Source organism: Aspergillus brunneoviolaceus (assembly GCF_003184695.1).
Source record: "Aspergillus brunneoviolaceus CBS 621.78 unplaced genomic scaffold BO95scaffold_3, whole genome shotgun sequence".
NCBI classification, from domain to species: domain Eukaryota; kingdom Fungi; phylum Ascomycota; class Eurotiomycetes; order Eurotiales; family Aspergillaceae; genus Aspergillus; species Aspergillus brunneoviolaceus.
In genome coordinates this window covers 767,922-780,924 of record NW_020290733.1, presented here as the reverse complement: position 1 = coordinate 780,924, position 13,003 = coordinate 767,922, and the positions used below count along the sequence as shown (strand labels likewise).

The 13,003-nt window shown below is 53.7% G+C and overlaps 3 protein-coding genes across 3 annotated transcripts; 1 reads left to right on the top strand and 2 right to left on the bottom strand.

Moving 5' to 3' along the window:
• Positions 1-252: 252 nt before the first annotated feature.
• Positions 253-6,544, bottom strand: BO95DRAFT_438250 (RNA helicase SLH1). The gene has a single exon (XM_025585470.1). The coding sequence runs from the start codon at positions 6,468-6,470 to the stop codon at positions 354-356; it is 6,117 nt and encodes a 2,038-aa protein (XP_025447512.1). The 5' UTR covers positions 6,471-6,544; the 3' UTR covers positions 253-353.
• A 670-nt stretch (positions 6,545-7,214) lies between these two features.
• Positions 7,215-9,345, top strand: glr1 (glutathione-disulfide reductase GLR1). Its single transcript, XM_025591356.1, has 3 exons — positions 7,215-7,692; positions 7,762-8,594; positions 8,646-9,345. The coding sequence occupies exons 1-3, from the start codon at positions 7,262-7,264 to the stop codon at positions 9,077-9,079; spliced, it is 1,698 nt and encodes a 565-aa protein (XP_025447511.1). The 5' UTR covers positions 7,215-7,261; the 3' UTR covers positions 9,080-9,345.
• BO95DRAFT_470184 (potassium ion transporter) lies at positions 9,180-12,649 on the bottom strand. Its single transcript, XM_025589497.1, has 2 exons — positions 10,485-12,649; positions 9,180-10,434 (listed from the first exon to the last, which is right to left on the bottom strand). The coding sequence occupies exons 1-2, from the start codon at positions 12,195-12,197 to the stop codon at positions 9,604-9,606; spliced, it is 2,544 nt and encodes an 847-aa protein (XP_025447510.1). The 5' UTR covers positions 12,198-12,649; the 3' UTR covers positions 9,180-9,603.
• Between the last annotated feature and the right edge of the window lie 354 nt (positions 12,650-13,003).

Genomic DNA, 13,003 nt, shown 5'->3' with positions numbered 1-13,003 from the left:
TCAGTCATGTTGGGGTTCGACCAGTCGCCCATCTTCATGTATTTATTTTTATCCCCATACTTTCTATTTCCCAAATACCCCCACTTCGGTATCCAGTCCAAGGCACGGTCCGAGACCCTAGCCTTCTCAAATTAGACTTGATTAACAAATCGGAAAATCTAATGCTCTCGCGTTTCACGCGAACAAACCAAGAAACACCTCCCAAATCTAAGCAAAACGGCACTTGAGACTCTAGTCATATTCATGATTCTGTTCCCAAGCATCTACTGTATCACCCCGACCGATCTTTCCCAAAGTTGAGAAACAAAAATCCTGTAGATCTAAGAAAGTATGTACAGATGACAAAACAAAGACTAAGGGATCATCTCTTGGCCCTTCTCAGGGATAGTGGATTCCGGCACACTCTGCGTTTCAGCTCCCGTGGCGGCGGCAGCACTAGTCGGAACCTCCACCCGGGTCACCGTCCATTCCATGCCCGGGTACGAATCGCTAATCACACGCACGTTGACCTGCTTGGTGCTAGGCGCGGTGGGGTTTTCCGGGAACTTGACCGAGGACCGCACTGTGAGTTGCTGCTGCTGCTGCTGCTGCCGCTCATTGGGTTTCTTGGCAATGCTGCCGCTGCTACTGTTAGCAGAGGGGCCAGCAGTGCCACGGCCAATGGTGTTGCTGTTGTGACCATTCCTCTTTCCGCGCGGACCGGTCTGCCATGAGACACGTTTCAAGGCTAGCAGCTCCCCGTCCTGGCCATCGGGCTTCGCGCTGTAGATGAGGAGGAAGTATCCCTCGGTTTGGGGCTTGGGGAAGCGCGGGGCGTAGATCCGGCAGTCGCGGTCCATGGGGGCATTTTTGCGGACGATGGAGACGGTGATCCCGCGGGGCGTGATGGTGGCGATGGAGACGGCGAGGTTGGGGAGGTAGGCTGCGGCCTTGGCGAACTGGGCTTGCGACGCGGAGAGAGTGAGCTTGCGCGCGAGCGAGGAGATGGCGCCGGCGGGGAGGGCGGCGAGAGCGGCGAGTGTGGGCGGGAGGAGGCTGCTGCTGCTGTTCTTGCCGCCCTTGGACTCGGTGGGGTTGGTGATATCGACACCGGGCAGGATCGACAAGGCCGAGTCCTCGGGCCAGCGGGCGGATTTGATGCTCTGGAGGAGGCTCATGAGCATCTGGCACGCGTGCGGGTAGCCCAATTCGGCCATGACGTCGATCGAGGCCTGAATGATACGGATGCCCTGGTCGAGGACGGAGGTCTGATCACCGACATAATCGGAGATTGGGAGGTCAATGCGCGACATGTACGCCTGCAAGAGGAGAAAGGCTTTCACATGGGGGTCCCAAAGAGGCAAGTCGCCCATCGAGTCGACGGAGAGGGGTAGGTGGTTCGCCAATTCGGCATTGATCAGGTCTTCGTTGTGCCGGACGGGCAGCTCGTCGAATTCGCTGGCGGAGCACATCCAACTCAGGACATCGTGGAAGCTGGGGTTGGGTTTGGCATGCGACATCAAGTAGCGGATAGTCTTGTGCGAGAGGTAGTAGTAACTCATGATCTTGCCAAAGGGAGTGGGGTCAACATCGCCAGTAGCCGAGTCAAAGGCGACACAGGATGATTCGGCGAGCTCGCTGAGGGACTGATCGACCAGGTCAATCATAAACTCTTGCGCTATAGCTTGAGCAGCCATGGTGTTGTGCTCCTCAGCCGAAATCTCGAGCCCGTAGTACGATGGATTCTTGTGAAGACGTCGGAAGAAGAACGTCCAGGTCAGGTAGTCCAGAGCATCCTGTTTCGTGGTGATGGTTCCCGCGGACACTTCAGCGCCCAAGTGATTGTCGAGAACCTTGTGCAGAGTCGACTCGACAGGGAACCCGGTATGCAGAAAGTGCTTATAAAAGGCTTTCTTTGCGTCCTGCGTAAAGATGCGGGCAATGCCAGATGTGTCGAACTGCGGACGTCCTGCACGACCCAGCATTTGCAACACATCCGTCAGGTCCATATCCCTGTAGCCTTCGATCTTGGCATCGAAGAACTGGGTACCCTTTACGACGACTAGATGCGCAGGCAAGTTGACACCCCATGCAAGAGTACTTGTCGCCACCAGAATCTGGATCTTGTTGTTTGCGAAAAGCTCCTCGGCTAGTTGTCTGTCAGATTCAACCAGACCAGCATGGTGCAGACCGATTCCAAAGCTAAGTGCCTCTCGTAAAGCGTCATCCTTGACCCGAGTAAGGTTCAATTGCAGGTCTTCTTCCGACATACGGACAAATCGTCGAGGATTATCTTCCATACCACAGTAGTTGATCAGATCCTTAGCAGTGAGACGGGTCTGTCGACGAGAAGCGACAAATACGATGACCGGCTTGTCAGGCGAGTGATTCTTGATTGCAAGGAATGTCGGCCTGTTCATCGACTGCATGAGAGGACAGAAGCCACGCTGCTCAGGGAATCCATCGATGTAAATCTCCAGAGGCACAGGGCGCACTGAATGGCGGAAATTATAAAGACCTTCCTTAACGCCTAGCCAATTCGCGAGATCGCTAGCGTTGGCACAAGCAGTAGACATACCCATCAACCGCACAGAGCCCTTGGACTGAGAAGCAATGTAGTTCATTCGAGACACAATAATTTCGAGAATAGGTCCTCGATCACCGCCAAGCAAGTGGATCTCGTCGATGATCACCAAGCTCACCTTACGCACGTAGTCTCTGGTCTGCCAACTACGCGAGATACCGTCCCATTTCTCAGGAGTTGTGATGATGATATCCGCGTCTCGGATTGTCCGAGTATCAGGAGTATTATCTCCGGTCAACTCTACCAGCTTGAGACCCATAGGCGCCGTGAGACGCCTCTTCCAGTCCTGAACTCGCTCACGCACAAGCGCTTTCATGGGCGCAATATACACGACCTTGGAGCCAGGCTTCTCTCTAAACGCCCACCACATAGCCAGCTCTGCGGCAACCGTTTTTCCACTGCCTGTAGGGGAGCCTAACAGAACATTGGCTGGGGTGTGATATAAGAGATGGAAGATTTGGGTTTGCATAGGGTTGAAGAACTGGAAGCGTTGCCCGTAGAGCTCTTCCAAAATCGGGTTCTTCAAGGCAGAGATAGGCAATGGCTGAAGATTGAGTAGATCGGTGTACACGCTCTCGGTGTCGGGACGAATGAGATGCTGGAACGACACCGGTGTGACCGTCTCGGCACCCAGCCATCGATCCGAGATCGCGCGGACATAGATCTGGCTAGGCAACGGATCGGACAGTGGAATTGTGAAGTTCAATTCGTGCTCATCATGCAACTTCTTCCGGCTCAGAATGAAGTACTCGTGGTGGTAAATCTCGGATGTTTCCGAGTTCTCCACCCAGATCCAGTACGATTCCGAGGCTCCATGATGTCTATCATTCCAGCTGAACTCTGGGTAGAGCAAAAGACGAATCCGCAAGACATCACGATTCAATGGTGCAATCTCGGCTTCGACGCTTAGCGTAGGGAAGTTGTCCAGTAACTTTGCGAGCGTTTTACCCATCTTATGATTGTGGACCAGCTGTCCGATTTCGGCCGTTTCCATATCTCTCAAAGATTCAATAGCTGACGTTGGAAGCTTTTCATCCAAGTTCCTGAGGATTGGCTGAGGCAGGTCAAACTGATGGAACGGGTGGTCAAAAGGCCACATTTGCTTTTCAATCGATTTACACATCGACAAAAGCACTTGGCATTGGTAACCCCAGCGTCTATTCAGGGCTATCATGAACAGAGCACGGCAGATACGAGCAGCATTTTGCGCCACATAGCCGGTATCCGACACCAGAGCAAAGTCCTCGATTCTAGCGCGGGAGATGTATGACTGAAGCAAAATGTTGGTCTTTGCATGGGGTGAGTCGTTTCCACCCTCTACTTCTGTCTGGATAGCCTCGTCTCGTAGCCTGTTGAGTTCTTTTGACTCGCTCTCACGTGCCTGTATGTTATCGAACTCACCGCTCATGCTAATCATGCTTAGCACATCAGCTTCAGTTGCACGTGGTCGCATCAAGTTGTTGAAGATTTCAATACTTGTCTGTAGAACATAATACTGGCTTGCTATGCGGCCCACGTCCTTGGCTTTAAGATCCTCCGTCTTTTCGTTGTATATGATCATTTGGCTCTTTTGAAGGACAAGCGCCGCTTGTATGATCAGCTGACGACGTCTCTGGACCAGCATCGGATCGTCGCGAATCTCGGCCCAGTCGATACCATAATTCCGGGGCTCGCGCAGCATGCGAACAAACAGATACGAATATCCAAGCCATTGCACAGCTTCTGCGACTGAAGTGACCGTGCCGAGTGAGATCTCCGCATTCAGGTTGTCCACGAGGCGACTCGAGAACCTGGATTCGATCGGCTGCTGCGACGTTACTGCGGAGATATAGTGGTTCAGTTTATCGTGGGTGGTACAGATGAACCCAATACCAGTGTCCTGGAATTGGGGACGACCAGCACGACCAAAGATCTGCAATACGTCGAGGATACCCAGGTCCACAAATTTACCCTCCTGTGGATTGTAGAGCTGGGTACCCTTGATGACAACCGCTGCGGCGGGAAGGTTGACACCCCACGCGAGTGTCGCAGTACAACAAAGTACCTTGATTAGTCCTTCGGAAAATAAACGCTCCATCAGGTTACGGTCACTGCGACTCATTCCAGCATGATGGGTTCCAAGTCCACCCGCGAACAATTCACGCAGCTCGCGAGCCCGACTGCGTTTCACATCTGCCAAGCCGTTGGAGTACCCTTCTTCTTCTTGACAGCTAAAGAGGCCTTCACAGCCATCTTCACTGGCCATCTGGCGAAGCATCCGAGCAGTTAGGACAGTATCCTTTCGTGAATGAACAAACACCATGACCTGATGTCCTCTCTCAAGCATATCGCGGACCTTCTCAAAGGCTACGACATCGATATTCTCACGCGACTGCTTAGAGCCAGGCTTCCCTTTAACACCAATAAAGTGTTGCTCTAGTGGTACAGGGCGGAAGGATCCATCGAAGTAGAACAGACCAGCCATTTTGTTGACTTTGAGAAAGTCTGCAACATCGATATAGTTGGGCAGCGTAGCGGACAGACCGACAATGCGAATGAGAGACTGTGTGCTTTCCACTTGACGCTGTGTACGTGCTACTAAGGACTCGATGACGGCACCACGCTCGTCATGGAGCATGTGGACCTCGTCAATGATAAGCAGGCGCACCTTCTGTACAAGTTCCGTGTCGCCCGTGCTCTTTCGGGTCACCACATCCCATTTTTCAGGAGTAGTGACGATGATCTGAGTCTCCACAATCTCTCGCTTGGTCAACTGCATGTCACCCGTCAACTCGCGAACCTTGATGTTCAGCCAAGCCAGTCTCTTCCCCAGCTTCTCCGTGACTTCAGCTGCCAAAGCCTTCATTGGGGCCACATAAATAATCTTGAAGTCCTCCAGCTGCACCGCAAACTCGGTTGCATCTGGCTGCTCGATGGGGTTAGGGATAGTGTTCTTGCCAATAGCGTTCAGGATCGTTAGCATTGCGGCATCTGTTTTACCAGCACCAGTAGGGGCACAAATGAGCATGTTTTCATTCGTCTTATAAGCAACATCGTAGAGCAGACTCTGCATGCGATTCAAGGTCTTGTAGCCTCTGAAGGTGCCTTGGCAAAGGCCATCCATGGATGCTATTGGCACCAGCTTCTGACCGGGAAACAAGCCGCCCGTCTTGGACGCTGGGACTTCGATCTCGGTGTACTTCTTTTCTTCGATTTGCTTACTACCCATCGGCAGCCCATACCTCTTCCCTCCAAGGGAAAGCACGTTTCTGGATTCGTGCATCTTGAAAACATGAGGATAATGCGGTTCAGTCCTGGTTTGTGCCTCCAACAGCGGCGCATGCTTATGCTCGTAGTCCTGCTGCCGCAGAGCTTGCTCGCGCTCCGCCCTGGTTTGGAGTCTACCAGAGAACAGACCATCTGTCTGGGCCTCTGTGCGTGCATGGGAGTGCGCATTTGCGATGATATCCGACCTGTGGGCGATCAAGTCGATGACAAAATCCAGATCGTCGAATCCGACGATTTCGGCCAGCGACATCTGAAGTTCGTCATCTCCACTATCGGTGGCCAGCGCTGCTGTGATCTGCTGTGCAATGTCGTGTGCCTCGAGACCGGGTTTGTTGGAGGCCAAGCTTTGGCACTTCTGCTCGAGCCATGTCTGGTCGTATGCCGATGTTAGCGGGGCGGATGGGAGGTCATCAAAGTCATCATATCCCTCGCTGGATTCGTCATCTGAGCTGATGATATCCCAGATGTCGTCGTCGATCGTTCCGGGCGATGAATAATCATCTTCAAAATCCAGCTCCAGATCACTTCCGTAACTGGGTTCCTTGGCGGGGTCTGAGGGAAGCTTCAGATCGGCAATGGCCTGGCGCATGGCTGCCAGCTGGGTGAGCCATTGCGACTCGACAGATCCAGTGCCGTCCATTTTGATGAGTGAGGCGCAAATTAGTAACGAGCTTCCAGCACTTCGAACTCAAGAAAAAGGTGAGAGTGAGAGTGAGTGGTGAGTGGTGAGTGGTGACTAGAGAAATGAGCCGGGCTGGTGGGCGATGACGGAAGTACCTGGCAGAATGACCACCGCCTTGTATCGCTATAGAGCCGGGCGGTGAGCCGAGTCTAGTCTACTGTATCTACACAGTAGGATAGCAGAGAAGTGACATCTCACCGCCACGGGATAATGACTGACTACCTGTGATCTGGGTTTGTGGTAGTGGTCTCTGTGCTAGTCCGGTGCAGAGCCGATGAAAGACAGACAGATTCCAGACCAGTCTGATGTTTAATTGACTGACTTGCTCAGTGTGGATTGATAATCCGGATAAAAATCTGCTTACCTAATTGGCACCGTGCCGATAGTCGGGGAATTACTGGGGCTTTGATTGCCTCCGTCCGGTTTTAATGCAGCTCAGATGGCGTCAGAACAATTCTGAATGGTCCAATTGTCATCCCTCCAGCAGCCTTTTCGTATACCTTACTTTCTACTATCGCGATAACTCTGTCAATTGCCCGAGTGTCTTGCTGATTGGTGATTATATACGAATTATAGACTACTAGAGCTACAGCCCCGTTGCTTTCTCGGTCTTTGCCGGCCTTCCCCCCCACCCAGTGCCAGTGCCAGTGCCATTTCTGCCCCTCCACCTCGGCGTCTGACCTCAACTTCTTCCCCCCCCCCCCCCCCTCTTCTTCTTCTTCCTCTCCTTCTTTCTCCTACTCCTCCCAATGCGCACCTGTTCTTCTCTCCGTTCCCTCTCAGCTCAGGTACTTAAGAACCGGCTCTCTCACGGCTCATCTTCGTTCGTCCGTTCATCTCAGATCGCTGTTGTTTCTCTGCCCAAACCCGGCAGCCAAAGCATCACCACAGCTTCCCACTCGAACGCCGTCGTCAGTCGCCGAAACGTGCTGGCTACCATTCAGCGACCTACTCCCACCCCCATCGCACGTCTCACCTCTCTTACCTGTCAATTCTCCTCGACCGGTGCTACAGCCGACTCCAACACCATGGCTCCCGTTGAGGTTCAGCAGTACGACTACATCGTCCTGGGCGGTGGAAGTGGCGGCAGTGGCAGCGGCCGTCGCGCCGCCGGCTGGTACGGTGCGAAGACCCTGATCGTGGAGAGTGGACGCTCCGGCGGTACCTGTGTCAACGTTGGGTGAGTTTTCAAGTTATGCCCACTTGTCCGTCAAAAGCTCAGAGCTAATGGCCTCTTCCAAATCTCTAGCTGTGTCCCCAAGAAGATGACCTGGAACTTCGCCTCGGTCAACGAGAACCTGCACGCGGCGAAGCACTACGGCTACACGGTGCCGGAGGACGTGAAGATCGACTACAAGTACTTCAAGGAGCGGCGCGACGCGACGATCCAGCGGCTGAACGGGATCTACGAGCGCAACTGGGGCCGCGAGGGGATCGACTTGGTGCACGGGCGGGCGGGCTTCGTGGAGCCCAAGGTGATCGAGGTGACGCTGGAGGACGGCAGCAAGGCGCGGTACACGGCGCCGCACATCCTGATTGCGACGGGCGGGCGGCCCAGCATCCCGGACATCAAGGGCGCCGAGCACGGCATCACCAGCGACGGGTTCTTCGAGATCGAGGAGCTGCCGCCCAAGGTCGCCGTCGTGGGCGCGGGGTACATCGCCGTGGAGCTGGCGGGCGTGATGGGCGCCGTGGGCGTCGAGACCCACATGTACATCCGCGGCCAGGAGTTCCTGCGCAAGTTCGACCCGATGATCTCCAAGACCATGACCGAGCGCTACGAGTCTGTCGGCATCCACGTCCACAGGGGCCACCAGGGCTTCAAGGAGGTCCAGCTCCTCCGTGACGGCAAGGGCAAGGACAAGCTGCTCAAGCTGATCCACCACGACGGCTCCGAGACCGAGGTCAACGAGCTGCTGTGGGCCGTCGGCCGCGTCCCCGAGGTCGAGGACCTGCACCTGGACATCCCCGGTGTCAAGCTGAACAACAACGGCCACATCGTCGTCGACGAGTTCCAGAACACCAGCGTCGACGGTGTCTATGCCATCGGTGATGTCACCGGCCAGGCCGAGCTGACTCCTGGTATGTTTTCAACCCCCTAGAAAAGACCAAAGCAAACTAACACCCCAACAGTCGCCATCGCCGCCGGCCGCCAGCTCGGCAACCGCCTCTTCGGCGGCCCCGAGTTCAAGACCGCCAAGCTCTCCTACGACAACATCCCCACCGTGGTCTTCTCCCACCCCGAGGTCGGCACCGTGGGTCTCACCGAGCCCGAGGCCCGCCAGAAGTACGGCGACGACCAGATCAAGGTCTACCACACCCGCTTCACCGCCATGTACTACGACCTGTACCCGGCCGAGGAGAAGAAGCAGAACCCCACCGAGTTCAAGCTCATCTGCGCCGGCCCTGAGGAGAAGGTTGTGGGTCTGCACATCTTGGGTCTGGGCTGCGGCGAGATGCTCCAGGGTTTCGGCGTCGCCGTCAAGATGGGCGCCACCAAGAAGGACTTTGATAGCTGCGTCGCCATTCACCCCACCAGTGCGGAGGAGTTGGTCACCTTGCGATAAGTCTTTATAATTTCCGTGCGTGTATAGTAGAGCTGGCTGGAAAGGCATTAGAATCAAAGAATATACGGGATTCAACACAATGATGCAGGAATGATCATTTGACTGGTTTTCTTCCTTTCTTTTCTTGTTGAGAAAGACTAAAAGGGTGGGTAGGGTTATATACCTCCCATTGCTTCATAGATGTGTCCATCCAGAAAGGAAACGATGCAAAGAGGCTGGAGTCTTCAAAACACAGCCTGCTGTGCCCAATCACTCCCACCAATCTCAGCGATATCTTGTGTACGTATAGTTGTTATGTACAAACCCCGCCATTTGCTTTATGAACACCGTAAACGACATGGAGTATAAATTAAGAAGTCGAAAAGTTCGACACGCGCTCCTACAAAAGAAAGTGACACGCTAAGAATGACGCTCGATATAAAGTGACTGCTGGATCCTGCTCACATCGCTTTCAATAAGGACCAACAATATCTTGGAACAGATGATAAGCTTTCATCAATATATAATGGTTTAGAAATAATGGTTTAGACACGCTGAGATCGCTGGGAACGCAGAGTCGAGTGTCGGCGGATGATTCCGTCGCCCTGCATCGAGTGCCGAGGGTAATGATCCCGGGGATCATGGCCCGTGGTGGCGCTCTGCTCCGGCGGATTCCGTGGGTGGGTTTGATCGCGGTCACGGTCGATTGACATCTGACTGAGACTCGAGGCACGGCGACGCATACGCTTCTCCGCGTCGGCGATTTCGTTCTGGTTGAGCGATTCCGAAGGTAGCAAAATGGCGCGGTCCAACGCGTACGGCAGACCTCTGTGCCGGCCGCGGATTTGCATGGCCATAATGACCAGTTTGGAAAGCACGTGAAATTCGGCGGAGAAAGAGGCGTTGATTCCGGGATATCCCAAGGACATGCCCACAGTGCCGTACGCGGACACAACCTCAAACAGCACTGACCAGATTTGAAACGAGTAGTCATCCTGCGCCTCGAGACGCCCGCCTTCGACGATGGTGATTATGAAAAGCCCCAGGAATACATACCACAGGTCGAAACTCAGCTGCTTCCGCAAGTGAGCACCGATGTAGCTGGGTGCCGTCTGCTGGGTATCATCACTCTCATCTTCGTCCCCATTGCCATAAATCCCTAGACTCTTCTCCTCGTAGACGTTGGTGCGTCGCAGGGAGATGGCGATTGGAAACACGGATATATACATCATGATCATGTACGACACCTGTACCGCGGGGTGCAGGTCTGAGATCGAGACAACCGTAAAACCAGCGGTACGCGTGCAGATTGCCTGGAATAGACCATCTAGGATCCGAAGACCTGGCGACAAGGACGTAACAGTCGAGTCGTTCAGCTAGCACACTTGTTAGTGTAATTCAATATTGAGTGGTAGTGACAACTCACGTCAAGAATGATGAAGAAGACCAGGTCGATTCCGTTCAGCAGCACCAAAATCGCAAAGAGCCACCAAGTAGCATTCCGGGGAAAGAGGAGGGTGAAGCATCGACGGGGATGATCGAGGAGAAAGCGCAATTCTTCCCACAAGGGTGTTTCCGCACGGACGACCTTGGACGAGACCCAGATGATGAACCGCAGCATACACGGAAACCCGGTGTTTCCGATGACAACCAGAAAGCCCAGAAGTAACAGTGGGAAGATGGCCCCTTGGAAGGATGCCATCGAGTCTGGGGTAAGAGTGAAGCCCACATCGTTAAAGGCCGACTGGGCCACAAAGATGGCCCACCAAGGACGGCCCTGGCCATCCTGCTCGACCACCGATCCCCAGTGAGTAGTCATAATCCATGGGACCATGCAAATTATGCCCAAAAGGTGGAACAGCACATAGTAGGAGATTAGCACTACCGCCAAGGTCTTCAGTGCACGGTATTCGATACCACCCAACTCGTCTCGTTGTTCCTCAGTCAAATCGACGAAGTTGGAATTACGAGCGACAGTCGCATTCCAACTCAGATAAGGCTGCGTAGGTCGCTCCCGCTCTTGTGTGAGGGATCGGAAGACACTGCTGAACGTGGGTCGCCGTGTTGTAGATCTGGCTAGTGGTGAAATATCCGGATCTTCCTTCGTCTCCTTGAATGTCGGGCGCGAGTCCATGCGGGGAAAAGTCTCGTTCCTCGTCCGCGTGCGAAACATCTCGGGCTCGTTGATCGTGATATGAGGACCGTCCATCCGGCGGGACCGAGCATCATCTTCCTCGTCCCCATCCTTGTTCCTGCCCTCCTCTTCATCCTCCTCGGATCCATCCCTGGTATCACCCGGACTCCGTTCTTCGTTGGAGTCGTTCGCCGTGGGTTTAGCGGGGGCTTCCACATTCTCGTCTTCTTCCAGCACCTGCGGCACACCACCCCGATCATACTCCCGAGGACTGGGGATCCGCAAGGCCCCTTTATTCCTCCGCTGGTTTTCCAAGAATGCGATGTGGTGTTCGGGACTGAGTTGCGCGGGCACGCGCAGACTCCCCACCCCATTTCCCAGCCCAAACGCTAGCTTCCGCGCGAATGTCGCCTCTGCATCTTCCGCGTTGTTCTCAACATTTCGTCGAGTGGTTGGCGATTCCGGTGGCGAACTGTTCTCCTCGGGAGACTTGATACTGTGACCTCGCGAACGGACCCGACCTAACGTATTCCGCAGCACCACGATAGGCCGGTTCCCCACGCCCGCTTCCTCTCGATCATAGCTCGCCCCATTCTTGTCGTCAGTCACAGTGCGTTGGCGAGAGCGAGTGTAGCGAAGGGCTCGAGCATCGCGGACGACGTGCTGGAAGCGTTTTTCGAACCAGTAAAGCCGGACAAAGACGAGGACGGTGTTGATAAAGATGGGGGTAGTCAGCATAGACGCCACGTACAAGAACACCTGCTGGTAGGTGTACAGAGTATTCAGGTCGACAGTGTTGAGGCCGCTCTGGGTAGATGCACTAGTAGAGAGAAAGATGGCATCAATGTAGGCGAGACTGGTACCGGGGTAGATGATGACCGAGGTGAGGATTATTGTAGCGAAGATGTACATATAATGGAAGAGAATATAGTTCAGGCGCAAATTCTTCACCCAGGGAATGCGCGAGGTGACGGTGCTCGCCCATCGGAAAATGGAGGAAAACATCCTGCGGTGTGACCGCACGGAGCTCGCTCCGTCAAAGGAAAGTAAACGGATCAGAGGGGTGATCGTCAGTCAAGATGTCAAGAAATTCGGAGAGAATCTAGAAGATCCAAGAGACAACAAGGCAGGAGGAGGGGAAGAAAGGATGAGGGGGGGGATTGAGGGTTGGAATGGGAGTCTGCGGTTGCCTGCCGATCGGTGACGACGAGGGGAGAAGAAGGGGGGCAGAGAGAGAAAAAGGCGCAGGGCCAGAGCGGAACTGCTGTAGGTCAAAGACCCACGATAGCAGCTAGTCGGGGCAAATGGAGCAAGTTAAGCATTGTTTAGTGAATAACGGGGAAAGTCAGGCCGGGACAGGATGAGTTTAGTTTAGTTGAAGATTGGGGAGGAGGAGGATGGATGGATGGATGGATGGATGATGGAGTATTGTAGAAGTCGGAAAGAACAATGCAAAGCAATCTATGACAAGGGCGGAACAGCCGACCCCAGACCGAAAAATTAAATTAGATCAATCAAGAGATAATTAAATCAACAATAAAATAATGAAATAATAAAATGAAGGTCGCCGCCGCCGTTATGGATCAATCTTCAACCGCAATTGACGAATCACTGCCTTGCTGTATCATTTTGTTTTTGTTTTTAAGTAGCTGAGTATGTTTGCTTTTTCTCAATTTCCACTAATGCATCCTCGCAGAAAAAGAAATTGTTTTTATTTTCTTTCCAACTATAGATACCTGGCTGAGTCCGTCGTCACCAAGGACAAAGACAAAATCGTTTACGGAGCAGGACCGGAGGAGGAGAAAATGCCG